We start from the raw sequence: 13,728 nt of genomic DNA on the forward strand, positions 1-13,728 counted from the left end.
AAGAACACTGCTGAAAACAGGCTTTTCCTTCAATAACTTAAAAAATGACAATTAAAAAGGTAAATACAAAAAAGTGAAGTAAACAAGTTACAGTAACCCAGTATTTCCTGACCCTCATAGTCTGAGGAATGAGGCTCACCCACTGAACTCGGGCCACACCCAAGAGCTGATCCAAGTTTCCCTTCTGCATACAGAGGCGTTTTAAACCACGTCTGTTTGCCGATCCCATCGCGTTTCAGCCCAAGGAGGAAGCAGCAGCCGTTCCAGCTGCTGATGACAAACCCTTGAGTTGCAGCTGCCTTCTGAAGAGCAGCAGTGCAGATGTTTCCCCTGCAGCTCCAGAGGAGGCGAGAATGCAGCCGCTGTTACATTGCCACACACTTCCGAGGGGAGGCAGAGTCGGCGTTGGCTTTTTTCCGAATGCTTTCTGTAAAAGAGAGAACGTTCTGCTGTTCAGGAAGTGTCAAGCTGTGCCAGGATGTGTTCTTCCACCAGAATAAAAGGAAAAAACAGGAATTATGTGTAATGGTAGCAATGGGGCAGAGCAGTAGGCTCCCATTTAAGTATTCCTCTGTGTAACCACAGACTTCAGGCAGTGCTCAGTGTGTTATTTGAAGTGAGACAAAAGTATTACCTGCTAAATCTCTTCTTCCAATCCCCACAAGGCCCTCGTACAATCCCTTGATTGGATTTTCTCCTGCTGTGATCACACCGTGGAGCCAGATAAGCAACATTCTGTGGCCATGCTCCCTGTAGCTTTTGGTGCCTGGCAAGATCAAACCACAACTGAAATCCTGCCCTTCACGGTGTGTGGCCCTGACAGAGCCCATTTCTGAACTGTGGGGCAGGGACTGGACAACTCTCCCTCCTTTTTGAGTTCTACTAGGAGGCTCTCAAGTACAGGTCAGCATAGGTCCTGGTTGTGCTGCGATTGCTGTTCACTTGAAACTGAGCAGAGTGACCATGGGTGAGCCTGGCCCTGTCAGGCAGCCCTTCACGGTGACACAGAGCACAGCACAGTCCTTCACATCACACAAACTACAGGGTCCCTACAGTAACTGAGCCAGCAGTGACCCGATTCTGAAACACAACCTGCTTCTGCTAATGTCTCTCTTCAGGACTAACTGGGACCTTGCTGCTCTCTTGGTTCAGCTCCTTAAAAGCCAAAAGTAAACTCAGCAAGTTTCTGCTGTCCTGGAGAAGAACTGTAGCAAGATCTCCCAGATCTAGCAACTGCCTCAGAAAGACTGAGCAACAAATCACCAACCCCCATGCTTGTGAGCTTCACTCCTAGACAGATCCATGTGTGCAAGTCAGTCTACATTGATCAAACCCAGGATTTTTACCCTGGTTGTTGTTGTTGTTGTTCCAAATGAGACATCTGGTCTTCGTCAAGCTTTCCTAGAAACACAGCCCAAGTGTAAGAAGGAGAATGCCTGGGCAGTGGTTTGTACCTGTCCACTGCTGCTCGATGGCATGAATGTGGGCATCAGTGAATTTCCAGAAATGTGCCAGCTTCTTCCATTCCCCAGGTTTGAGGTACTTGGTAGCTAATCTCCACATGACTGAGCGGATGTGCTGTGTTTCCAGCCTGTGATCCTGCTTAAAGCTCAAGGGCTTTGCCACCCAGGAGTTGGAGTCGCTGCTCAGGTGGTCCTGTAGATCCAGAACAGGGGTTTTGGTTGGGATGCTGCAGCCTTCTGCAGCCCCCCACACCCTTGGTGCTGCAGGTCACTGGGGCTCATTCTGATGCTGTGCTTTATTTCTTAATTCTCTTGTTTCACTTTGTTCCAATGCAGCATGCTAACAAACACTGTGAATAACCCAACACAGCCAAGTCCACCACTAAACTGTGTCCCTCAACATCACATCTATACAGCTTGTAAATCTCTCCAGGGATGCAGATTCCACCACCTGGGCAGCTTGGGCCAGGTCTTGACAAGCCTTTCAGGGAAGAAAGTCCATTCTAAACCTCCCTGGCACAACTTGAGGTTGTTTCTTCTTGTTCTATCACTCGCTCTCTCTGAGAAGAGACTGAACCTCAGCTCACTACAACCTCCTCTCAGGGAGTTGTAGAGACACAGAAGGTCTCTCCTCAGCTTCCTTTTCTCCAGTCTGAACAATCCCACTTCACTCAGTTTCTCCTCACAAGATTCATGCTCTAGACCTTCACCAGCTTTGTTGGCCTTCTCTGCACATGCTCCAGCACCTCTATCTCCTTCTTATAGTGAGGGCCCCAAAACTGAACCCAGTATTCAATGTGCAGCCTCACCAGTGCCAAGTGCTGAGGGAGGATGATTCCGGCCTTATTCCTGCTGATACAAGCCAGGATGCTGTTTGCCTTCTTGGCCACCTGAGCACACTGCTGGCTTGTATTCAGCCTGGCTCTCAAGAGATATCTCCTTATCACTGCTTAAAAACTCCCCACATCCTATTTGGTAACCTTGGGCCAAGCACTTTTCTACTCAGTACTTCAGTTTCTCCTTCTGGGAAAAGGAACTAAAGCTATCCCCCAGGGATTTGAGAACAGCTGCCAAAGTATCTCCAAAAACCCCTGTTCCCTTCAGCATTGCCTGGGGGTTCTAACAGGATAGGCTTTTTTAAATAAAGAGAGCCTTAAGGAGATGTTGTTGGCATGGTGAGGACTTTTGTTTTTCTTAAGTAAGGTGATGAAAGCTGAGGTCAGCCTGTCACAGGATGTCCTGTATTTCTTTTCCTTTTGACAGCTGGTAATGTGGAATCTCAGAGGAGAGGGGAAAGCTACAGCTGCCCTGGGAGGTGCAGGGTGGGTGGTGAAACCTGCTCACCTTTTCCCATCTGTAGAAACGATCAGCTTTGATAATCATGTCTGCCAAGTTGATGTGATTGCCTCGCACAGCGACATCCAGAGATGTCTTCCCTTGCTGGAATGAGAAGGGAAAAACGAGCTAGAAAAGACCTTGGATGTTTAAGAGGTACAACTTCCATGCCCTGGCAGCCTGTAGTAGCAGGCAGCATGGTCTTTGAGCAATGCACCCCACTGGGACAAAGGGCCTCTGTTCTCCATCGGTAACTACCTCAGATGCAAGCTACTTTCAAGCTATCCTGTGCAGGGCACAGGAAGCCGTTTTCCAGACTCTGCAGAATCTCTTCTACCTCTACAGAGATCTGCCCCTTTGACAGAAGTCGGTGGGAATATATCCTGTAACTCACAGTGGAGTTCAGCACCATGATCCAGGGCACTTTACAGCCTTTTGCACAGCAGGTTTGCTGACATATGAAACTGAAGTGATTTATACAACCTCACTAGTTTTATAGGCTCTGCTATGCAGGATTAGAAATGGCCTCCTAGGAGCACAGGCTGATGTGACCATGAAAGTGTAGCTATGCTCCTTACATGAACATCATTTTGGATTGGGCAGGGGGGATTTGTAAATCTAAAAGCATGTAGCAGAAAGGAGCACGATTGGAAAGTAGCTTTTCTAGAACAGTTAGGTGATAGCTTAGACTTGATGATCTTAGAGGTCTTTTCCAACCTGGTTAATTCTGTGATTTTATGATTCGGTGACCAGATGACCTTTAGAGGTGCTTTCCAAGCTGGGTGATTCTACGATTAAGATGCACAACAGCACTCTTTTGTACCTTCCTAAGAACCAGCAAAACACATCAAAATCATAGAATCAACCAGGTTGGAAGAGACCTCTAAAATCATCCAGTTCAACCTATCACCCAGCCCTATCCAGTCAATTAGACTATGTCACTAAGTGCCCCATGCAGTCTTTTCTTGAACACCTTCAGGGACAGCAACACCACCACCTCCCTGGGCAGCCCATTCCAATGGCAAATCACTCTCTCTGTGAAGAACTTCCTCTTAATATCAAGCATATACCTTCCCTAGCACAACTTGACACTGTGTCCCCTTGCTCTGTTGCTGGTTACCTGGGAGAAGAGACCAATCTCACCTGGCTACAACCTCCCTTCAGGTAGTCGTAGACAGCAAATAACCCACTTAGCAGTGTTTCAGGTCTTTATCCCTAGGGATATCCAGATTTCATATTATTATGAGCTTTCACTGAGAATATGAAACCCATGGTGAGGGCCATCTGTATTTCCCTTCCATAGCTCCACAGAAGCTACTCAATCCATGCAGACATTTACCTTGTCTGTAAGCTTCAAGTTAGCTCCTGCAATGAGAATCATCTCGGCGATGTCCTGCCGGCCATGCTCCGCAGCGATGTGGAGTGAGGTCTGTTGCCTCTGCAGAAGGAGGGTGGAAGGACTACATTTCAGAGAGGGGTAAGTATGAGGCTGAAAGAATAGGACAGAACAATCCCAAGAGGAAGTACTGTAAGAATGCTATCAGGTCTGCCCTCCTTTCCCTTCTATCGTTTTTTAAACTGAGGGCTAACACCCTCCTACCTCCAACTGGAGTTGGGTCTGTCCCAGCATCAGCACTAAGAAGCCTCTCTGATAACATTTCAGTCCAAAGAAGGAACCTCTTCAGTTCCATAAAGCTCCTTAGGGAGCCCTATTAAATAATTTCTGTAGGCAAATAGTTTGGCCAAGGGGGGAAAGTGCTTGTGGGACACAGTGCTGGGTTAAATTAGGTGCACTGTATGGCGTGCATACCTTGGGGCTGTGTAATGGCAACAACTAAAGCCAAACGCAGTATGTGACATCAAGAGGGAACATCTCTAGGAGAGCAAACATTAACTGGAATAGCCACACAAAGCCCCTCATTCACAAAGCACACACCATTTCCTGGGACGTGCAGCTACCTTCAGGCTTGCCTCCTATTCCAAGCCCCACAAACATTCTGCAGAACACATTCTGGCCTCAAACGCCTCCCACATGCTTCCAGCAGGGAGAAGAGAGCCTGACTCTGTGCATAGATCCCAGGGACGTGGCACAGCCCGCGTGTTGAATGCCATCGAGTGATTACCTCACTGCAACACTCAGCATCATTTCACAGGTTCCACATTTCCTAAAGCTGTGTTTCCAGCTTTTCCCTGTTTTAAAGCACTTCTCTTTAATCTTGTCCCCAGGGTGATCCAACCCCCCATGATACAGGTTCACATTTCCAGGACAGTGAACAGGAGCTGCAGTCTTACATTGTCTGGAATGTCCAGGTCACACTTTGCATCGATGAAGAGCTTGACCATGGCTGGGAAGTTCTGCAGTACTGCAATGTGTGTTGCTGATGCATTTTGCTGTAGGAAGAAGACCCTGCACTTAGAAAAAGCTCGGCTCATGGCACCAAAAGGACTATGCTGTGCCCAGCATGTCTTTTTCTAAGCTAGCTACCAGCCTGGACTGGCCCAGGGAGGTAGTGGATTCTCCCTCCCTGCAGGTGTTCAAGGCTAGGTTAGATGACACCTTGAGTGACCTGTTCTAGTAGCAGGTGTCCCTGCCTATGGCAGGGGGATGGAACTAGATGGTCTCTGAGGTCACTTCCAACCTAAACCATTCAATGATTCTGTAAGTACAGCCCCCAACAGCAGCACTGGGCTTTGCAGAGCTGCTTTGTGCTCTTGAACAGCTCCACAAACTAGGTTTTCCTCTCCATAAGGGATGAGAATGTTGAGTGGTGCTTACATGATTCACAGCATCTGTGTGGATTCCTGCATCCATGAGGATCTTGGCGATCTCCTGATGGCCGTGCAGTGCTGCGTAATGAAGGCAGCTCATCCTCTTCTGAGAAGCACGACAGAAGAGATCAGTATTAGTCCAGCCTTCTTCTCAGAGGCTGCAATTGTTACAGAATGCTCACAAAGATCTCCCTGCTTCCCTCCTGTGAAAGCCATGTCTCCATCCTGACAAATTCATAGGCACAACCATGTTGGTGTCAGAGAGCTTCGCCCATCAGAAGTGTTCAGATACTTTCTGGGCTTCCTGTGCTATTTCTGAAGTGCTGGCCTCCACACAGCTTTCCAATAACAGTTGAGGCCTCACTGGGAGCTTCACATCAGGCTAAAAATCCACAAATCAATGTCTGGGAGTTGAAATTGGCTTCACAGAGCTCACCTGGGTTTGGGCATTGACATCAGCACCAGCTTGCAAAAGCAGCTTCACAGAGTCACTGTGACCCCCCTCAGCAGCCAGGTGCAGAGCTGTAAGTCCCTCCTGTACAAGGCAAAGAAGATGACAAGCAGCATTTCTGTAAGAAAGCCAAAGCAGTAGAACAAGCAAGCCCCCACCCTATCTTCTGAATCCATGGCATGTTAAAACACCAGTCCTGAGGGCCAGGGATCTCCAGGCAATTCTTAGGAAAATAAGGAACACAACTGTCTTCCACTGACAGATCAGCACTGCTCTGTCCTTATGTCACTGGGAACAGCTGGCCTATGGGCCCAGGAGGCAGACACCGTGTTCCCCATCTTTTCTTCTCTTCAGTTCATTAGCAAACAAAAAAGGGTTTCATGTGGACATTGAAGACAAATCATTTTCATGGAGAAGCCCAGAGACAGCCATAGGCAGGACTGAAATCTGTAGCCCTTAAGCACTGGTTTTGCCTCTGAGGACTGCAGCTCATTTCTTTACAAGGAAACTAAAACAAGCAGAATTCCTAAGTGATTTAATTTGGTTTTATTATTGCTCCTTGCACAAAAGGCAGCTCATCTAGGGGTAGACAAACGCTTCCAGAATTACCACAGAACGTGTTTTTTCCTCTCTTTCAGATCTTAATCACAATCAAATACACTTTTCAAAGACAGTAACTAAATAAGACTAAAACAATTGCTGATAAAGTTCATTGAGAGCGTGCCCTGGAATAAATAACAGAGTTACTAAGCCAATATTTGCTATCTGTATCATTATCTGTGTTCCAACCACATCATTTTCCAAAGCTGGTCTGTCAAAGAGAGAGATTTCAAACAGAAGGTCCATATGTTCAGTGACTAAGTCAATACTATAAAGCACAGGGAAATTTAGTTTAGAACACACTCAATAACCATTTAGGCACTTGAATGTACAAGGGTCAGGGAGAAAAAAGGAGATTAAATGGAGTGATAAGGCAGGTGAGCAGATAGAACAGGAAGGAAAGGCAAGAAGTTAGAACTGGCTATTGATCCAAGAAGGATGTTGTCTTTCACTGAAACTCAGCAAGTGTGACCTGTGTTCACACAGGTATGCTCTAGATAAAAAAATCTCTTTCCTAGACCTCCCATTACTTAGCCTGGAGACTGTGGCAGTAGAACACTTCTAGGGAGACATAGGATGAAACTGATGTGGGTTTTATTTCATTTAAATGTACTTACTAAGTTCTTTTCATCAAGGTCCACTCCAATATCTATAACCTTCTGCAGTACAGAGAGGTGTCCATTTTTAGCAGCTAAATGCAAGGCTGTGTTTTCTTCCTGAAAGTAAACATCACTTTATATGTGCACCACAGCATGAGCATTCACACACAACCTCACACACAGGACACCCAGCAGGACAGAAAAGGAGGCTGTGACCAGTAGCAGGAATCTGAAACAATCCTCTAAAAGGAGCGCAGGGAGGAAAGATATCCAGCTACCTTCAACTGGAGCTGTGTATCCTATACTGCTATGGGTCATGCCTGAAAAGCCCTGGAGGAAAATCCATCATGGATTGTGGCTTGGAATTGGATAGGAAGAAGAGTCCTGACATACCAGAACCATTGTTACAACAGCTGACAATTGCCTGCATAAGTCTTATTTAGTATCCTGATGCCTGACTTTAACCCTTGGAGTTTACTTCCCTTGTGTGTGGTTTGATGCCCATACCTTGTCCTTGGCACTGTGAAAGCATCCCAGCCGAATGAGGAACTCCACCACCTCCAGCTGCCCATGCTCTGCAGCCAGGTGAAATGCTGTCCTGTCCATCTTTGAAAGGAAACAAAGAAATGCAGTCCAGAGAGGCCCAGAAAACACAAGATTAAATCATTTGCTGCTAGGAAGGTAATAATGCCTTGGTGAAAACCCAGTCCACTGGTGAGGGGAAAATGCTGCACTTCAAAAATAGTCATTTTTTATTCTGCTTAACATTTTGGATGACCTTAACAAAACGAGTTGAACAGAGCTGTCCACTGAGGCTAGCAAATCCAAACAGTGCAAAAGAGATCTTTTCAGTGTTGTTTTTTTGTAACTAGAGGATAATAATTTGTTAAAAGCAACTAAGGATAAAAAAAATTAATTACTGTCTGAGCTCCTAGTTATCAAGTGATTCAGAACCCCTTTTAGGGAAAGGCAAATCTCTTATTGCCTCATTTAACTCCCAAGCACGAGTGAGGATCACTCTTGGAACCATGAAAGCCATGGAGCAGGAGTGTGTGCGAGTTCCTGTGTGTTCCAATGCTGTCCTCAGGTGCCAATCACCAACGCTGGAACACACTGGAAGAAGGTGGTTACTGCTTACCCACAATATACCCTGGAGCATTAGCTGCAACAGAGAAGGCTTTTACTCTGCAAAAGGCTGTATTGGGAGGGCTTAGCTGTCAAAGGTTGGCCAGAGCCACAACCTCCATCATCACTAAGCCCCAATCTGCAGGAGGGCTTCCGGGAGTAGCATGAGACTCTGAGTCTCTTCCCAAGACCAAGGACAACTTCCCCGGTAAGCTCAGTAGAGCATCAGCTGTCATGAAACAAAACAGTGAAGAGCTTTCTTACCTTGTCTGTCTTATCCACACACACGTCCTCCAGGTGCTCCATGATGAACTCCATTACTTGGATGTGTCCTCTCTGAGCTGCACAATGGAGCAGGTTCCTGCCATTCTGGAGAGGAGGTAAAGGATCATTCATTCAAAAAGTCCAAGTCTGTGGAAATGTCTCTGTGAGCAACCTGTTCTTGCTATCAAAGATCCATTCCGTTCTTTCCCTCCCTTCACTGTCTAGAGCTGCATGATGGACCCAGGTAGGAAGACTCTCTCACCCTATTGACACAGTCGGTCTTGGCCCCAGCATTGAGGAGGATCTGCAGAACACGGAGGTGACCAAACCAGGCAGATAGGAGAAGAGCATTCATTCCAAACTGGGTAGAAGAGAAGAGATGCTTAGACCTAAACTGCAGCCACCATCATCCCCACCCTAGAGAGAAGCTGTCCTTCTAGCTTCATGAATTTTCTCAGATACTTTTGTTCTCTGATTTTTTTTTTCTCTTTAGCACCACTTTCTGCAGTTACTATTATTCCTGACACAGTTGCAGCAGCTGAGCAAGAGACCTGCCTCTTGGCTGCCACTTCCTAATCAATGGCGTGCATTAGCCTGGTTGTTATGGGAGAGAGAGAGCTTGCTGGCTGTCACTATCTCCCCACAAGCCCCACAAACATGACTGGAAGTCAAGAATCCCCATGCTATGTGGAAAACATCAAAGATTCTATGAGCCTACTTCTCTGTCACTCTGCAAGGAAAAAGCCAAAAGACAGAGCAGAGACACATCTGGAAACAAGGCTTGCTGCAGAGAAGGGTGCTGCATCTGTTTCAGCAATTTTCCAAGCACAGCAATGTCTTGTACCACCCATCCAGGGCAATGGTGTAGACTCTAACTGCCAGCCCATACACAAAGACCACATCTGCAAAACACACAAGGGAGAGTTGCCTTTCATACACTGTCCTTGTCATCCACTGGGATGTCATGATCCAGGAGGAGTCGCACTGCATCTACGTTCCCTGCTCCCGCAGCCCAGTGCAGGGCAGTCCGGTCTGTCTGAATGGAAGGAAGGAAAGGAAAGTTTGATGTATGCAGAGCGTCTATCCACCAGCCTTCTTGAAGGCTAAAGTCTCCTTTGCCATCCATGGAGCCAGAAATCCACACACTGTGCAAGGTTCTCTTTCTACAGAGCCTCTTTGCTCTCTATACAGACAGCTGCTAGCCACCTTCTACTCAGACACTGCAGCACTGCACTACAATAGAGCAATGCAAAACACCCAGGGATGGACAGACCGAAACAGCAGGGACAGGGGCAATCCTGCATTTCCAGATCCCTCCTGGTCAACAAGGGGAGATCTGTACCAGGAACCAAGTCCTTCTCACCACCTTGGTGTACAGAGATAGTAAAGTCCAAACCTTTCATTGCAGAGATAGTAAAGTCAAAACCTTTCATTTGAAGGAGAACAATAAACTACAACCCTCTCAGGATAATAGTGTTGTGGGTTTCAGTGAGTTGTGAAGCTGCTCAGTGGCCACAGGCACTCCTGAGCACAGGGAGATAGGTGTATTTGAAAGCTTTGACCAATCCAGCAGCTACTGAGACGATTAGTTAACGAGCTGTGATTTTGAAACATCCTCAGCACTTTTTGAGCTCAGAGGTGGCAAAAACCTGGATTTACACTGGTTTAGGCTTTCATATTGACCCCTTTCTTTTTAAGCTCCTCCCATCCTGGCCATATCGTTCAGAGGTGGCAAGAACCTGGGCTTACACTGTTTTTGGCTCTGACATCGACTCCTCTCTTGATAAGCTCCTCCATCCTGGCTGCGTCATTCCGCTTTGCTGCATCATGGAACTCCTTCTCTGAATGAAGCACTGCAGCAGAGAGAAGAGTGGACACTGCAACAGTGCTGGCAAGGAGCACAGAGCAGCATGTCCCAACAAACCTCCCCTTCATCACACTGGCCCCAACATCTCTGAGTAAAACTGCAGAAAGATTCCTCCAGCAAGAACTCTATCCCTAGAGACATTGGCATGTTTGCTGGATTCATCCTCTCCCACTGTCTCTGCTTCCAGGCAGATAGAAGAGCGTTCATTCCAAACTGGGCAGAAGAGAAAAGATGCTGAGACCTAAACTGCAGCCACCATCATCCCCACTCTAGAGAGAAATTGTCCCTCTAGCTGCATGAATTTCCCCAAATACTTTTGTACTTCTCTGCTGCTTTTTTTCCTCTTGAGCACCACTTTCTGCAGTTACTATTAGTCCTGCCACAGATGGTTGCAGCAGCTGAGCAGAGACCTGTCTCTTTACTGCCACTTCCTAGTCAACGGTGTGCATTAGTCTGGTTATCTCCATTCAGTGGAGCAGAGCCTCTATTTCAGCTAAGCAGATGTTGCTGCCCCTGCTCTTCGGGTGACAGAAATGGGTCTTTTGGATTTTATGACCACCACTGTCACAAGATGCCAATCTGTTCCTGGATTTGTTTATTCTATCCTCCACCTGTGAAGGTGCAATAACAAACCTCACATTGCTAAGGCTGTAGAATCATAGAATCAACCAGGTTGGAAGAGACCTCCAAGATCATCCAGTCCAACCTATCCCCCAGCCCTATCCAGCCAACTAGACCGTGGCACCAAGTGCCTCATCCAGCCTTTTCTTGAAGACCTCCAGGGACCATTTGAGGGCCTGAGCGTCCCACTTTAGTGGCCACCCTGTAAATGCACTTATGGCACGCACCTGTCCAACAGCACCATTTCAGCAGCTACTCAGCAGTTTTTCTTCCTTTCTTGGAGCTCATGCTCCAGGGTATTTCATACCTTACAGTACTGCACAGAACCAAAGAATGGCGGGGGCTGGAAGGCACCTGCTAGAGCAGGGCCACCACAGTATCACAGTATTATCAGGGTTGGAAGAGACCTCACAGATCATCAAGTCCAACCCTTTACCACAGAGCTCAAGGCTAGACCATGGCACCAAGTGCCACCTCCAATCCTGCCTTGAACAGCCCCAGGGACGGCGACTCCACCACCTCCCCGGGCAGCCCATTCCAGTGCCCAATGACTCTCTCAGGGAAGAACTTTCTCCTCACCTCCAGCCTAAATTTCCCCTGGCGCAGCCTGAGGCTGTGTCCTCTTGTTCTGGCACTGGCCACCTGAGAGAAGAGAGCAACCTCCTCCTGGCCACAACCACCCCTCAGGTAGTTGTAGACAGCAATAAGGTCACCCCTGAGCCTCCTCTTCTCCAGGCTAACCAATCCCAGCTCCCTCAGCCTCTCCTCATAGGGCTGTGCTCAAGGCCTCTCCCCAGCCTCGTCTCCCTTCTCTGGACACACTCAAGCATCTCAATGTCCCTCCTAAACTGGGGGGCCCAGAACTGGACACAGTACTCAAGGTGTGGTCTAACCACAGCGGCTTGCCCAGGAGCACGATGTTCAGGGGAGACAGCACAGCCTCTCTGGGCAGCCTGCTTCCATGCTCCAGCACCCTCACAGCAAAGATGTTTCTCCTCACGTTGAGATGGAACTTCAGTTCTCCCAAACGGCATTAGAAAACAATTTCGGTCATTAACCCTCAGTGAAATGCACCATCTCGCTAGCAGTTTATTATGCAAGAGATCTTAAAAAGCAGCGAAGGAGACAAAAGGCACCCAGATGAATGTGTTAAAGCTGTCTGCTGAGCTCTGCCTGAGGCTGCAGGACACAAAGACAACCCAGGACAGGCGGCGACCGCTCAATAAATGGACCCAAAAGGCCGAAATAGAGGGTACTGACGTTGCATTCAGGATGCGCTGAGGTAAAAGCAGGCGCGATTCCCACGTAGGCTAACCACCCGCGTTATTTCCGCATGGATTTTCCTGTCTCTCGTCTCTCTTCCCAGCACCGCGGCCCTGCCTCAGAGCCCCCCGCGGGGCCGCAGGCAGCCGGCGCTCCGCCCGCCCTCTGCCGCGCACGGCTCTCTCTCACGGCCCGGGCTTCCCCGCCCCGCTGGGCGCTCCTCGTTTGGCCCCTACTCACGGTCGTCGTCCTCTGGGGCCAGGTCGTTCTCCATGCCGCAGTCCGCCGGCCTCGTCACCGCGGCCACAGGGTAGGCTGGCAGCCGCGGCCCTGCCGCCCGAAAGGCGGGTTCGGTGTCGCCGCCTCGCTGCCGCAGAGCGCCTCTTGAGCTGTTCCTTAAAGGAAAACGAAGTAAGCCAGAGCCTCTTCCTGACGCACAGGTTGTTCTCGGGACGTTCGAGGCTGACCCTGAGGTCCTGGAGGGGGCCCAGAGAAGGGCAATGAAGCTGGTGGAGCGTCTAGGGAACAAGACTCGGTGGGAGCGGCAGAGGGCTCTGGCATTGTTTAGCCTGGAGAAAAGAAAGCTGAGAGGAGACCTTCTGGATCAAGGTTCTAAAACTCAGGAGCAAAACCTTTTTTTGAGCAAGCCTCTGTCACCAACCTGATCTCCTTTTATGATCAGGTTACCTGCCTGGTGAATGTGGGGAAGGCTGTGGATGTAGTCTACTTGGACTTCAGCAAAGCCTTTGACACTGTCTGCCACAAGAAGCTCCTAGCCAAGCTGGCAGCTCATGGTTTGGACAGATTCACTCTGTGCTGGATCAAGAACTGGCTGGATGGCAGAGCTCAGAGAGTGGTGGTGAATGGTGCCACATCCAGTTGGCAGCCAGTCACAAGTGGTGTTCCCCAAGGATCAGTGCTGGGCCCAGTCCTGTTCAATATCTTTATTGATGATCTGGACGAGGGCATTGAGTCCAGCATCAGTAAGTTTGCAGATGACACTAAGCTAGGAGCAGGTGTGGATCTGTTGGAAGGTAGGAGAGCCCTGCAGAGGGACCTGGACAGGCTGGATGGGTGGGCAGAGGCCAGTGGGATGAGATTTAACAAGGCCAAGTGCAGGGTTCTGCACTTCGGCCACAATAACCCCAAGCAGTGCTACAGGCTGGGGACTGAGTGGCTGGAGAGCAGCCAGGAGGAAAGGGACCTAGGGGTACTGATAGATAGTAAGCTGAAGATGAGCCAGCAGTGTGCCCAGGTGGCCAAGAGAGCCAATGGCATCCTGGCCTGCATCAGGAACAGTGTGGCCAGCAGGACAAGGGAGGTTATTCTTCCCCTGTACTCAGCACTGGTCAGGCCACACCTTGAGTACTG

The 13,728-nt window shown here is 48.7% G+C and overlaps 1 protein-coding gene across 4 annotated transcripts; it reads right to left on the reverse strand.

The window, feature by feature from the left end:
- Positions 1 to 8: 8 nt before the first annotated feature.
- On the reverse strand, positions 9 to 12,746 carry ANKDD1A (ankyrin repeat and death domain containing 1A). Of its 4 annotated transcripts, none has more exons than XM_064157974.1 (15): positions 12,598 to 12,746; positions 10,356 to 10,459; positions 9,544 to 9,642; positions 8,869 to 8,967; positions 8,607 to 8,711; positions 7,725 to 7,823; positions 7,236 to 7,334; positions 6,004 to 6,102; positions 5,575 to 5,673; positions 5,091 to 5,189; positions 4,138 to 4,236; positions 2,808 to 2,903; positions 1,455 to 1,656; positions 635 to 766; positions 284 to 427 (listed from the first exon to the last, which is right to left on the reverse strand). In XM_064157974.1, exons 1-15 carry the CDS (start codon positions 12,629 to 12,631, stop codon positions 366 to 368), a joined length of 1,527 nt encoding a protein of 508 aa, XP_064014044.1. In that variant the 5' UTR covers positions 12,632 to 12,746; the 3' UTR covers positions 284 to 365. The 4 variants fall into 4 exon arrangements, 3 of the variants coding, with proteins under 3 accessions (XP_064014046.1, XP_064014044.1, XP_064014043.1); XM_064157973.1 differs by having other exon boundaries at positions 4,138 to 4,287; positions 12,598 to 12,742; XR_010305413.1 differs by lacking the exon at positions 284 to 427 and having other exon boundaries at positions 681 to 766; positions 1,347 to 1,656; positions 4,138 to 4,287.
- Positions 12,747 to 13,728: the final 982 nt, after the last annotated feature.

Source organism: Pogoniulus pusillus, chromosome 17 (genome assembly GCF_015220805.1).
Source record: "Pogoniulus pusillus isolate bPogPus1 chromosome 17, bPogPus1.pri, whole genome shotgun sequence".
Lineage (NCBI taxonomy): Eukaryota > Metazoa > Chordata > Aves > Piciformes > Lybiidae > Pogoniulus > Pogoniulus pusillus.

What these genes read in the sequence shown, in the direction of transcription:
- ANKDD1A (XM_064157973.1), bottom strand. Translation starts at nt 12,631, where the DNA reads ATGGAGAACGACCTGGCCCCAGAGGACGACGACC. An exon ending in ATGTCAATGCCCAAACCCAG is followed by an intron (nt 5,674 to 6,003) that starts GTGAGCTCTGTG and finishes CGTGCTTCTCAG; the next exon opens with AAGAGGATGAGCTGCCTTCA. An exon ending in ACACAGATGCTGTGAATCAT is followed by an intron (nt 5,190 to 5,574) that starts GTAAGCACCACT and finishes TTCTTCCTACAG; the next exon opens with CAAAATGCATCAGCAACACA.